Source organism: Eleutherodactylus coqui, chromosome 1, assembly GCF_035609145.1.
Source record: "Eleutherodactylus coqui strain aEleCoq1 chromosome 1, aEleCoq1.hap1, whole genome shotgun sequence".
In the NCBI taxonomy this organism is placed as follows: Eukaryota; Metazoa; Chordata; class Amphibia; order Anura; family Eleutherodactylidae; genus Eleutherodactylus; species Eleutherodactylus coqui.
This window is the reverse complement of record NC_089837.1, coordinates 3,370,874-3,385,009: the sequence shown is the minus strand read 5'-3', so window position 1 is coordinate 3,385,009 and position 14,136 is coordinate 3,370,874. Positions and strand designations below refer to the sequence as shown.

Genomic DNA, 14,136 nt, shown 5'->3' with positions numbered 1-14,136 from the left:
CTCTGTTATCAGCCGGTATCAGAGGATATATATATATATATATATATATATATATACAGCAGTACAGGGGTTGCGCTCTCTGTTATCAGCCGGTATCAGAGGATATATATATATATATATATATATATATATATATATATATATATATACAGCAGTACAGGGGTTGCGCTCTCTGTTATCAGCCGGTATCAGAGGATATATATATATATACAGCAGTACAGGGGTTGCGCTCTCTGTTATCAGCCGGTATCAGAGGATATATATATACAGAAGTACAGGGGTTGCGCTCTCTGTTATCAGCCGGTATCACAGGATATATATATACACACAGCAGTACAGGGGTTGCGCTCTCTGTTATCAGCCGGTATAAGAGGATATATATATATACAGCAGTACAGGGGTTGTGCTCTCTGTTCTCAGCCGGTATAAGAGGATATATATATATACAGCAGTACAGGGGTTGCGCTCTCTGTTATCAGCCGGTATCAGAGGATATATATATACAGCAGTACAGGGGTTGCGCTCTCTGTTATCAGCCGGTATCAGAGGATATATATATACAGCAGTACAGGGGTTGCGCTCTCTGTTATCAGCCGATATCAGAGGATATATATACACAGCAGTACAGGGGTTGCGCTCTCTGTTATCAGCCGGTATCAGAGGATATATATACACAGCAGTACAGGGGTTGCGCTCTCTGTTATCAGCCGGTATCAGAGGATATATATACACAGCAGTACAGGGGTTGCGCTCTCTGTTATCAGCCGGTATCAGAGGATATATATATACAGCAGTACAGGGGTTGCGCTCTCTGTTATCAGCCGGTATCAGAGGATATATATATATATACAGCAGTACAGGGGTTGCGCTCTCTGTTATCAGCCGGTACCCTGTGACCTCTCTCTCCTCAGGCCCCCATGGACGGCACGGAGATGAGCGGAAGGATATTAGCCGTCACCTGGGAGATCATCTACCTGCTGACCGGAGAGGTGAACTTCCCTCCATTCCTCCCATCTGTCTTGTATTTGTGCCATCCCTGAGCGTCTCCCTCCATCCACAGGAGTACACAGCAGTGAAGAAGACAGCGACTCCCATCATCCATCCTCACTCCCTGATCCAGAAGCTTCTAGAACTCACCAACAAGATGACGGAGCTGCTGACAGGAGAGGTGACTGCGGGGAATGTGGGGGGACATTCTAGCGGGGGGCTCTGGCTGATGACTGGATATTGTGTTGTCAGGTTCCTATAAGGTGTCAGGATGTGGCCGTCTATTTCTCCATGGAGGAGTGGGAGTATGTAGAGGGCCGGCGGGATGTGTACGGGGCCGCCATGCTGGAGGCGGGGCCACCAGGTAAGAGGGGTGGGAGTATGTAGAGGGATGTGTACGGGGCCGCCATGCTGGAGGCGGGGTCACCAGGTAAGAGGAGTGGGAGGATGTAGAGGGCCGGCGGGATGTGTACGCGGCCGCCATGCTGGAGGCGGGGTCACCAGGTAAGAGGAGTGGGAGTATGTAGAGGGCCGGCGGGATGTGTATGCGGCCGCCATGCTGGAGGCGGGGTCACCAGGTAAGAGGAGTGGGAGTATGTAGAGGGCCGGCGGGATGTGTACGGGGCCGCCATGCTGGAGGCGGGGCCACCAGGTAAGAGGAGTGGGAGCATGTAGAGGGATGTGTACGGGGCCGCCATGCTGGAGGCGGGGTCACCAGGTAAGAGGGGTGGGAGTATGTAGAGGGCCGGCGGGATGTGTACGGGGCCGCCATGCTGGAGGCGGGGTCACCAGGTAAGAGGAGTGGGAGGATGTAGAGGGATGTGTACGGGGCCGCCATGCTGGAGGCGGGGCCACCAGGTAAGAGGAGTGGGAGTATGTAGAGGGATGTGTACGGGGCCGCCATGCTGGAGGCGGGGCCACCAGGTAAGAGGAGTGGGAGTATGTAGAGGGATGTGTACGGGGCCGCCATGCTGGAGGTGGGGTCACCAGGTAAGAGGGGTGGGAGTATGTAGAGGGATGTGTACGGGGCCGCCATGCTGGAGGCGGGGTCACCAGGTAAGAGGAGTGGGAGTATGTAGAGGGCCGGCGGGATGTGTACGGGGCCGCCATGCTGGAGGCGGGGTCACCAGGTAAGAGGAGTGGGAGGATGTAGAGGGATGTGTACGGGGCCGCCATGATGGAGGCGGTGTCACCAGGTAAGAGGAGTGGGAGTATGTAGAGGGATGTGTACGCGGCCGCCATGCTGGAGGCGGGGTCACCAGGTAAGAGGAGTGGGAGTATGTAGAGGGATGTGTACGGGGCCACCATGCTGGAGGCGGGGTCACCAGGTAAGAGGAGTGGGAGTATGTAGAGGGCCGGCGGGATGTGTACGGGGCCGCCATGCTGGAGGCGGGGCCACCAGGTAAGAGGAGTGGGAGGATGTAGAGGGATGTGTACAGGGCCGCCATGCTGGAGGCGGGGTCACCAGGTAAGAGGAGTGGGAGTATGTAGAGGGCCGGCGGGATGTGTACGGGGCCGCCATGCTGGAGGCGGGGTCACCAGGTAAGAGGAGTGGGAGGATGTAGAGGGCCGGCGGGATGTGTACGGGGCCGCCATGCTGGAGGCGGGGTCACCAGGTAAGAGGAGTGGGAGAATGTAGAGGGCCGGCGGGATGTGTACGGGGCCGCCATGCTGGAGGCGGGGCCACCAGGCAAGAGGAGTGGGAGTATGTAGAGGGCCGGCGGGATGTGTACGGGGCCGCCATGCTGGAGGCGGGGCCACCAGGTAAGAGGAGTGGGAGTATGTAGAGGGATGTGTACGGGGCCGCCATGCTGGAGGCGGGGTCACCAGGTAAGAGCAGTGGGAGGATGTAGAGGGATGTGTACGGGGCCGCCATGCTGGAGGCAGGGTCACCAGGTAAGAGGAGTGGGAGGATGTAGAGGGATGTGTACGGGGCCGCCATGCTGGAGGCAGGGTCACCAGGTAAGAGGGGTGGGAGTATGTAGAGGGCCGGCGGGATGTGTACGGGGCCGCCATGCTGGAGGCGGGGTCACCAGGTAAGGGGAGTGGGAGTATGTAGAGGGCCGGCAGGATGTGTACGCGGCCGCCATGCTGGAGGCGGGGTCACCAGGTAAGAGGAGTGGGAGTATGTAGAGGGATGTGTACGCGGCCGCCATGCTGGAGGCGGGGTCACCAGGTAAGAGGACTGGGAGGATGTAGAGGGCCGGCGGGATGTATACGGGGCCGCCATGCTGGAGGCGGGGTCACCAGGTAAGAGGGGTGGGAGGATGTAGAGGGATGTGTACGGGGCCGCCATGCTGGAGGCGGGGTCACCAGGTAAGAGGAGTGGGAGGATGTAGAGGGCCGGCGGGATGTATACGGGGCCGCCATGCTGGAGGCGGGGTCACCAGGTATGAGGGGTGGGAGGATGTAGAGGGATGTGTACGGGGCCGCCATGCTGGAGGCGGGGTCACCAGGTAAGAGGGGTGGGAGGATGTAGAGTGATGTGTACGCGGGCGCCATGCTGGAGGCGGGGTCACCAGGTAAGAGGAGTGGGAGGATGTAGAGGGATGTGTACGGGGCCGCCATGCTGGAGGCGGGGTCACCAGGTAAGAGGAGTGGGAGGATGTAGAGGGCCGGCGGGATGTGTTCGCGGCCGCCATGCTGGAGGCGGGGTCACCAGGTAAGAGGGGTGGGAGGATGTAGAGGGATGTGTACGCGGCCACCATGCTGGTGGCGAGGTCACCAGGTAAGAGGAGTGGGAGGATGTAGAGGGCCGGCGGGATGTATACGGGGCCGCCATGCTGGAGGCGGGGTCACCAGGTAAGAGGGGTGGGAGGATGTAGAGGGATGTGTACGGGGCCGCCATGCTGGAGGCGGGGTCACCAGGTAAGAGGAGTGGGAGTATGTAGAGGGATGTGTACGCGGCCGCCATGCTGGAGGCGGGGTCACCAGGTAAGAGGACTGGGAGGATGTAGAGGGCCGGCGGGATGTATACGGGGCCGCCATGCTGGAGGCGGGGTCACCAGGTAAGAGGGGTGGGAGGATGTAGAGGGATGTGTACGGGGCCGCCATGCTGGAGGCGGGGTCACCAGGTAAGAGGAGTGGGAGGATGTAGAGGGCCGGCGGGATGTGTACGCGGCCACCATGCTGGAGGCGGGGTCACCAGGTAAGAGGAGTGGGAGTATGTAGAGGGATGTGTACGGGGCCGCCATGATGGAGGCGGGGTCACCAGGTAAGAGGGGTGGGAGGATGTAGAGGGCCGGCGGGATGTGTACGCGGCCGCCATGCTGGAGGCGGGGTTACCAGGTAAGAGGAGTGGGACGATGTAGAGGGATGTGTACGCGGCCGCCATGCTGGAGGCGGGGTCACCAGGTAAGAGGAGTGGGAGTATGTAGAGGGATGTGTACGCGGCCGCCATGCTGGAGGCGGGGTCACCAGGTAAGAGGGGTGGGAGTATGTAGAGGGATGTGTACGGGGCCGCCATGCTGGAGGCGGGGTCACCAGGTAAGAGGAGTGGGAGGATGTAGAGGGATGTGTACGGGGCCGCCATGCTGGAGGCGGGGTCAGCAGGTAAGAGGAGTGGGAGGATGTAGAGGGCCGGCGGGATGTGTACGGGGCCGCCATGCTGGAGGCGGGGCCACCAGGTAAGGGGAGTGGGAGTATGTAGAGGGCAGGCGGGATGTGTACGGGGCCGCCATGCTGGAGGCGGGGTCACCAGGTAAGAGGAGTGGGAGGATGTAGAGGGATGTGTACGGGGCCGCCATGCTGGAGGCGGGGTCACCAGGTAAGAGGAGTGGGAGTATGTAGAGGGATGTGTACGGGGCCGCCATGCTGGAGGCGGGGTCACCAGGTAAGAAGGGTGGGAGGATGTAGAGGGCCGGCGGGATGTGTACGGGGCCGCCATGCTGGAGGCGGGGCCACCAGGTAAGAGGAGTGGGAGGATGTAGAGGGATGTGTACGCGGCCGCCATGCTGGAGGCGGGGTCACCAGGTAAGAGGAGTGGGAGGATGTAGAGGGCCAGCGGGATGTGTACGCGGCCGCCATGCTGGAGGCGGGGCCACCAGGTAAGAGGAGTGGGAGGATGTAGAGGGATGTGTACGGGGCCGCCATGCTGGTGGCGGGGCCACCAGGTAAGAGGGGTGGAAGGATGTAGAGGGCCGGCGGGATGTGTACGGGGCCGCCATGCTGGAGGCGGGGCCACCAGGTAAGAGGGGTGGGAGGATGTAGAGGGCCGGCGGGATGTGTACGGGGCCGCCATGCTGGAGGCGGGGCCACCAGGTAAGAGGAGTGGGAGGATGTAGAGGGGCGGCGGGATGTGTACGGGGCCGCCATGATGGAGGCGGGGTCACCAGGTAAGAGGGGTGGGAGTATGTAGAGGGATGTGTACGGGGCCGCCATGCTGGAGGCGGGGTCACCAGGTAAGAGGGGTGGGAGGATGTAGGGGGATGTGTTCGGGGCCGCCATGATGGAGGCTGGGTCACCAGGTAAGAGGAGTGGGAAGATGTAGAGGGATGTGTACGGGGCCGCCATGCTGGAGGCGGGGTCACCAGGTAAGGGGAGTGGGAGTATATAGAGGGCCGGCAGGATGTGTACGCGGCCGCCATGCTGGAGGCGGGGTCACCAGGTAAGAGGAGTGGGAGGATGTAGAGGGATGTGTACGCGGCCGCCATGCTGGAGGCGGGGTCACCAGGTAAGAGGAGTGGGAGTATGTAGAGGGATGTGTACGCGGCCGCCATGCTGGAGGCGGGGTCACCAGGTAAGAGGAGTGGGAGTATGTAGAGGGATGTGTACGTGGCCGCCATGCTGGAGGCGGGGTCACCAGGTAAGAGGAGTGGGAGGATGTAGAGGGCCCGGCGGGATGTATACGGGGCAGCCATGCTGGAGGCGGGGTCACCAGGTAAGAGGGGTGGGAGGATGTAGAGGGATGTGTACGCGGCCGCCATGCTGGAGGCGGGGTCACCAGGTAAGAGGGGTGGGAGTATGTAGAGGGATGTGTACGGGGCCGCCATGCTGGAGGCGGGGTCACCAGGTAAGAGGGGTGGGAGGATGTAGGGGGATGTGTACGGGGCCGCCATGATGGAGGCTGGGTCACCAGGTAAGAGGAGTGGGAGGATGTAGAGGGATGTGTACGGGGCCGCCATGCTGGAGGCGGGGTCACCAGGTAAGGGGAGTGGGAGTATGTAGAGGGCCGGCAGGATGTGTACGCGGCCGCCATGCTGGAGGCGGGGTCACCAGGTAAGAGGAGTGGGAGTATGTAGAGGGATGTGTACGCGGCCGCCATGCTGGAGGCGGGGTCACCAGGTAAGAGGACTGGGAGGATGTAGAGGGCCGGCGGGATGTATACGGGGCCGCCATGCTGGAGGCGGGGTCACCAGGTAAGAGGAGTGGGAGGATGTAGAGGGATGTGTACGGGGCCGCCATGCTGGAGGCGGGGTCACCAGGTAAGAGGAGTGGGAGGATGTAGAGGGCCGGCGGGATGTGTACGCGGCCGCCATGCTGGAGGCGGTGTCACCAGGTAAGAGGGGTGGGAGGATGTAGAGGGATGTGTACGCGGCCACCATGCTGGTGGCGAGGTCACCAGGTAAGAGGAGTGGGAGGATGTAGAGGGATGTGTACGGGGCCGCCATGCTGGAGGCGGGGTCACCAGGTAAGAGGAGTGGGAGGATGTAGAGGGCCGGCGGGATGTGTACGCGGCCGCCATGCTGGAGGCAGGGGTCACCAGGTAAGAGGAGTGGGAGGATGTAGAGGGCCGGCGGGATGTGTACGCGGCCGCCATGCTGGAGGCAGGGGTCACCAGGTAAGAGGAGTGGGAGGATGTAGAGGGATGTGTACGCGGCCGCCATGCTGGAGGCGGGGTCACCAGGTAAGAGGAGTGGGAGGATGTAGAGGGATGTGTACGCGGCCGCCATGCTGGAGGCGGGGTCACCAGGTAAGAGGAGTGGGAGTATGTAGAGGGATGTGTACGCGGCCGCCATGCTGGAGGCGGGGTCACCAGGTAAGAGGAGTGGGAGTATGTAGAGGGATGTGTACGCGGCCGCAATGCTGGAGGCGGGGTCACCAGGTAAGAGGAGTGTGAGGATGTAGAGGGCCGGCGGGATGTGTACGCGGCCGCCATGCTGGAGGCGGGGTCACCAGGTAAGAGGAGTGGGAGTATGTAGAGGGCCGGCGGGATGTGTACGCAGCCGCCATGCTGGAGGCGGGGTCACCAGGTAAGAGGAGTGGGAGGATGTAGAGGGATGTGTACGGGGCCGCCATGCTGGAGGCGGGGTCACCAGGTAAGAGGAGTGGGAGTATGTAGAGGGATGTATACGCAGCCGCCATGCTGGAGGCGGGGTCACCAGGTAAGAGGAGTGGGAGGATGTAGAGGGATGTGTACGCGGCCGCCATGCTGGAGGCGGGGTCACCAGGTAAGAGGAGTGGGAGGATGTAGAGGGATGTGTACGGGGCCGCCATGCTGGAGGCGGGGTCTCCAGGTAAGAGGAGTGGGAGGATGTAGAGGGATGTGTACGCGGCCGCCATGCTGGAGGCGGGGTCACCAGGTAAGAGGAGTGGGAGGATGTAGAGGGATGTGTACGGGGCCGCCATGCTGGAGGCGGGGTCACCAGGTAAGAGGGGTGGGAGTATGTAGAGGGCCGGCGGGATGTGTACGCGGCCGCCATGCTGGAGGCGGGGTCTCCAGGTAAGAGGAGTGGGAGGATGTAGAAGGATGTGTACGCGGCCGCCATGCTGGAGGCGGGGTCACCAGGTAAGAGGAGTGGGAGGATGTAGAGGGATGTGTACGCGGCCGCCATGCTGGAGAGGCTTCTGCCCGCGAGATCACCAGGTGGCAGGTATGAGGTCACCTACATTCTCCGATCACTGTGTGTCTCCCCACAGATGGAGCCGGGAGGAGAATCCACCCAGAGCGATGTCCCTGTTCTCCGTATTCCCAGGACTGTCCAGAGGAAGATATCTCAGAGAACCGTCAGGTAGATGGCGCTGAGCCCTGTAGTACATCTATATAGGGGGCGGAGCTCTGTGGTCATGCTCTATAGAGGGGGTGGAGCTCTGTTGTCTTGCTCTATATAAGGGGTGGAGCTCTCTTCCTCTGCTCTAAATAGTGGTTGAGCTCTGTGGCCCTGTTCTATATAGCTCTCTGGTCCTGCTCTTTACAGGTGGTGGAGCTCTGTGTTCCTGCTCTGTATAGGGGGTGGAACTCTCTGGTCCCTGCTCTGGATAGGAGGCAAAGCTGTGTGACCCCTTCTCTGGATAGGGGCCGGAGCTCTGTGGCCAATGCTCTCAATATGGAGCTATGATACTGCTCTATATGGGGTGGAGCTCTGTGTTCCTGTTCTTTGTAGGGGGTGGAGCTATGGTCCTGCTCTACATAGGGGGTGGAGCTCTGTGTCCTTTCTCTATATAGGGGGTGGAGTTCTCTGGTCCTGCTCTATATTGGGGGTGGAGTTCTTTCCTCCGCCAGTCATACATTTCGGTGTCCGGTTAGATTTCCCGCCTCTCCGCCATATTGTACTGAATTCTTCCATATGACACATCAGGGTGAAGATGATATTAAAGTGGAGGTAGAAGAAGAGAGGATGAGGGGCGATCACCCGTGGAAGAGTGAAGTGGAGGAGGACGTTCCTGCAGGTAGGTGATGATGAGTTGGGGGGTCCTTAAGGTTTGGTTGCTCCTTAGCGCTCTAGTAACCCCTCAGGCGGTGATACACGGTGTTATGTCCTGGGGGGGGGGCGGGGGTGGGGGCGGGAATGTTTAGAAATCCTCCCCGGCTCTTCTGTGGGTCCGGTCATGTATTGGGCTTGGTCTCAGTTTATACAGAAGTCCCTTCTGTGCAGTCCTGATATATTCTATACCCCCTCCTTATTGACCTCTCCCCCCCCCCCCCCCCCCCCCCACCACCACCACCATGTGATAACTCGAGCCGTGAAAGTTTACAATCAGATCCCTTGCTCACCGTTTCAGCACCTCGTTGGCTCCCGGCGTCTCTGGTACATTATTAGGGAGGTCTCGGGTCCGCCTGTAGCTGCCAAATCAGATATGATGAAGGGATGTATCAGCCGTGTGAGAGTCCAGCAGGGGGCTCCAGGGGGGGAGACCAGGATTCACCCCCCAGAATGCCCCTCTTTGTGTCTGATTTGGTGCTGGATCGGGTCTGCCACCTCTGCAGGGGTCATTATTATACAAGCTTCCTGCTCTTCCAGTCCCTCGCTTCCAGATGAACTGCAGATAGGGAGACCCGATCGATCCAACCTCTATCACCATGTTGTCACAGATGGACTAATCCGACCGCTCTCACCACTAATAACATTTGTCACGGCAGAGCCTCGATCGATCACTCTAGCGGGGTTGCAAGCATGGAGTCATTAGAATACAGGTGGATTTGTACCCAGCTTTCTCAGGCTCCTGCACGCATGCAGAATGAAAGCTCACATCAGCCCCTGATCCACTGTAATGACTCCCGCGCTCTACAGTACCCGCACATGCTCGCTGCCACCTAAGGCTTTTGTTTCCCTGGTCATCTGGAACCGAGACAAGGAATTATTAACACAAGTTTCAGTTATGGTGAGTTTTAAAACAGACAAGGTTGGACTAATTGAGTGCAGATTTTAGTGCTAAATATAAATATATATGGAAAAAGATGTTAGAGTGGAGGTGAGGCCGACCGGCGTACACAACAGACAGAACCTAAATAAAACTAGGAAGAGATACAGAACTGACCAGATTTAGGAAGCTCCGCCCAAGGTTCTGGTTGTGTGGAGACCCTGGAAGCAACGGCAAAGTCCTTCTGCTGTGGCGTGTCCTAAAGGTCTGACAACCCGGTCTCTCTGACCCCTTGAGTTTTTAAAGTTTCTCCAGAACACACCTCCCCCGTCCCCCGTCCCCTCTGAGGTCCTTCAGAGAAGGGTGCGGTAAATGTGTATGTACTTGTCAAAAACGATAATTCCCCATTTCAGCCATATCTCCACAGGAGAACCTCCAATCGGGAATGTAGGCCCGGCACATTTCCAGTCATGATTTTATCTACTCAGCGATATCAAATAAGTTATTACAAGGTATGCGGATACGCAGGCTGGGGTGATCTGGGGCCCGTACCCCTTAGATGTGTTTTATTCAGCTGGCCCGCCCGATTCCAAAAATATAATTCATCTCAGGCTAGGACCTTCACCAATAATCCTTATTAAAATAATGTTTCCCCAATTTGAATCCTGGAGACATAGATGAATTCTTTGAGGGGTGTAGTTTCCAAAATGGGGTCTTTTGGGAGAATTTCTTATGTTTTTGCACCTTGTGGCCGGTAAATCTGAAATGCCCTGAAAATAAAGTTCTAGTAAAGGGGAGAACCGAAATCCACCAGGTGCTCCTTCATATCTGAGTCATGCTGCGCACTACGACCACATGGGGGATATGTCTGAAAACTGCAGACCTGCAGGCCTGACGGCTGAGGTTTATTCTCTGTCACCTCCTCATGTGGTACAGAAAAATCCATTAAAATTAGGAATAAGGGACACAGGAATGTTTGAATCCCCAAGCTTCCTCAATGCAGCCTTTAAGTGTGCGATTTATGGAGATGTCTAAGCTCTAGGGCCTTCAGAACTTCAGAACCCAACTGATCACTAAAAATATCGGTTTTTAAACTTTCTATAAAATCTGACAAATTGCTGCTGAATTAATAAGCCGTCCAACATCCCGAAAAAGAATAGGATGCCTAAAAATGGGGCCAATAAAGGAGCCCCAAGTAATTGTTATTACCGGCGGCAGAACTAGTTCACTTAGAAACAGAAGAGAATCCAAGTTTGAAATGACCAATTTTTCCAAATATTTGGTAAATGTAAGAATATATTTAATTAATAAACACAAGATTTAAGATCTATTGTCATCAGCTAAGGATAATTGTTTGATAGGGGATGAGGAGTTCCTGTATCTATACCCTCATACCTCTCGAATTTCAATGTTCTGTGGGCTACCTAAGGTGCACAAACGTTTGTCACCATTGAGAGGTAGACCCATAGTATCAGGGATTGAGGGTCTGCCCCAAGGGATTAGTAAATACTTGGACCTCATTTTGAGACCTTTCATTGAGGCACTACCCGCCTAGACGAGAGATACTACTGATGTTCTCAAACGGCTCGAAGGCTTATCTTTATCACCAGACACAAAGCTAGCTAGTTTAGACGTAGAAGCTCTATATAGCTCCATCCCCCATAATGGAGGATTATGAATGGTAGAGTTCTATCTAAACCAGAGAGGTACCCATTTGAGGTTATATAACAATCTGCTCCTACAACTCATTTGTAACTGGGGGGTGCATTATGTAACAAGCGTGTGGGCAAAGCAAGCACGGGACCCACACGATCGTGACCAAAGAGATGGATACACACAGAGTTTTGGGCAACTAGCCTTGTTCTACAGGGAGGATGACATGGCCCTACCTAAGCAGGCACATTGCCCCAATAAAGGGCGGTCCAGCGGTATTCGGATCTTGGCCCTAGTTGATCCTAGGAACCATGCACCAGGACAGGATACATGCCACATGACAGACAGAGCAGGACCTATGGAGCAGAGAACACAGCATACAGCAGCTAGAATGCAAACACTAGTAACAGATGATAAGCTGAATATAAATACCAGGTATGAGTTGACATTTTGTACAAAATATGGAAGCTAGCGGGCCAACTTCATGGCTCCTGGTTATACCGCTAGTCCCTACACTAACCAGGAGTCCAGCAGCACCAGACACAGATCACACCGCAAGGTGCATCAGGAACAGGATAGAGCACAGATTACACAGCAAGCTGTACAGGACAGACAACAGGATACCTGCTTTCAGACACAGGCTTACAGCAGACTACAACATATAATGCAACCCCACAGACTCCACCCACAACTAACATGTGCACAGATGAAACTCACAGCAAGTCCAAGTGTCCTCATACAGGGGGATAGACAGACAACCAACTGAGCTGACATAGGGAATTGTGTCAGGGACCACCAACTGACACACAGAGTGAGACAGAAGACGTTTGGAAGCCGCACCTGTAAAGGGATCTGCATATAACACAGACAGCGACTGCAGGTGTCCAAACCATCTTGGGGAAGCAGAGAAACACAACTGACCTACATGCAAACACAGTTCAGAGTGGGAACAAGTTGGACATACCTGATAAGTTACAGAAGTAACATGACTGCTCACCCTGGGACCCAGCCAGACACTGACCCAGAGCTTGGTTTGTATGTGAGCACAGAACCAGGGGATTGGCTAGCAGGTGATCACCACACCCGGCTAGCTCTATTAATTCACCACCTGTGCGGCTGTGCTGCTAGAAGTACATTGTACAACAGATCCCAGCAGCACATCCTGACACCATTACTTTCCTTTTTCAAGCTTTTCCACCCAGTCTCAGAGGCATGACTGATTGGCATATAATTATCACCCGGGCCAGGTAATGTATGTCCTGTACTGTCCGTTTAACCATGTCAGCCGCTGCCAGCAGCTTCATGGCAACGCTGCCCTTGGTTGCCATGGACACGCATCGCTCCTACGTCATCAGGTGATGCGTCTCCAGCCATGGACTCCAGTGCGCATGTGCGTTATCGCACAACATTGTGATATCTCGGCTGAGGGGTGCGGATGAATATCGGACGCTTATTGGAGCAGAAGGGACAATCCCCCAGCGAAGGGTAGGCGGGGATATGGATATATAAGCTCACGTATTCACTCTACTTACCATCTCTGATCTATCACGGCCGGAAGGGGTACTGCTAAAAACTCTATCCTGAGGAAACAACTTTAGAAATTTAGTTGCAGAAACGCGTCGGTGGGGGAAAAGGGGAGCTAGGGAAAAAAATATCAGGCTCCTGGCAGTTCAGTCCGTCGTATATGTAGGCGTCGGATACCAGTCAGCTGAAAAGAGAGGCAACAGATAATAGCCATTATACAGATGAGAATCCAGCACAATCCACCCCAAGGGGAATAGCTGTGAACAAGGGTCATCATCCATTGTAACGTATGAGTCACAGAGAGGGAACAGCCTTAAATGTAGGAATCACAGCGATCACAACACACGGGCCCCTGCCAGAACAGCTGAGTATTAATATGTATGAACTGAGGTGGGGATCATTCTCTGCTATTGAGTAAAAAGCAGTATATTGCCCCAGAAACAGGCGACACACAAGACTTCGCTCTATTGTAGGCACTACAATTAAAAATACTATGAATTGCCTGATCCTGTCCCTGAAAGATGCAAAACCGAAAAACATGGAGGAAGCTCGCCTGTAGGGTCACCGAGGGGCGTGAATGACTATCAAGAACATGTCAAGACTTTGTAATTAAGGGGTTAAAGCTAGAGGATGGCCATGATTAGATTGCCAATCCCAATGTTTCTTCTCAGCCGGACACGTGGGTGAGACCACAAGCTGTAGGCACAACTGGAGCAGCATCTGTCTACTCAGTAACATGCAGATCTCTCTCCTCACAGAGGCTTTATTATGCTACTTAAATAGTTGAAATCAAAGTTATCCCCCCCCCCCCTCCCAATTACAAATCAAGGTTATTTTCCAAATTTACAAACTTTCAGCTGTTTGCTCAAAAAACAACCAAGACCAATTTAGCTAGCTCAGTACAACTGGTATAACAAGCGGTTTTTCCAAATTCACCACAAAATGCCACATTTCCTATTGATGCAGTCTCTGAATTACCCCCACATCCCCTGAATTGCATATTTCATAGAAGCCCACATTTCAAAAACAGGTGTTGTCTTAAGCACACCTGATGCAACTAATCAAAGTCTTCATTAATTACATCAGGTGTCCTTGAGATAAAACACATCCAAGAGCAGGACTGGCTACAACTTTGGTGAATGATGTCTGATTGCATGTTAGAAATTTGTCAGTCAGTAGAGTGGTCCAAAATTTGGGAAGAGGCCATTGACTTGTACAAACATGGAAAAAAGGCAAAAAGAGACAGAGGCGCTGATGATCCTATAGATACAGCTGGAAGATGTTTGCAAGTTCAAATTTAAAGGAACACTGGCTGCACTACCAGGATATGGCAAAAAGAGGTCGCTATCGCCAGCTGCCACCAGATTCCTATGAAGGCAGGTGGTTAACCTCTGAGTAACTACAAAAGACCTGTAACAACATGGTGGCAAGCACTGAGGTTTCTGTACAGTA

General features: G+C 55.2%; 1 protein-coding gene across 6 annotated transcripts in view; it reads left to right on the top strand.

Annotated features, from left to right (window-relative positions):
• LOC136617363 (zinc finger protein 84-like) overlaps positions 1-14,136 on the top strand; it is a 119,139-nt gene that overhangs the window by 96,195 nt on the left and 8,808 nt on the right. The window contains exon 5 of one of the 6 annotated variants that reach the window (XM_066594251.1): positions 8,505-8,595. The exons of the other annotated variants lie outside the window; for them this stretch is intronic. Coding sequence (XP_066450348.1) covers positions 8,505-8,595 — 91 coding nt within the window. The remainder of the gene's footprint in view (positions 1-8,504; positions 8,596-14,136) is intronic. 6 annotated transcript variants of the gene reach the window in all.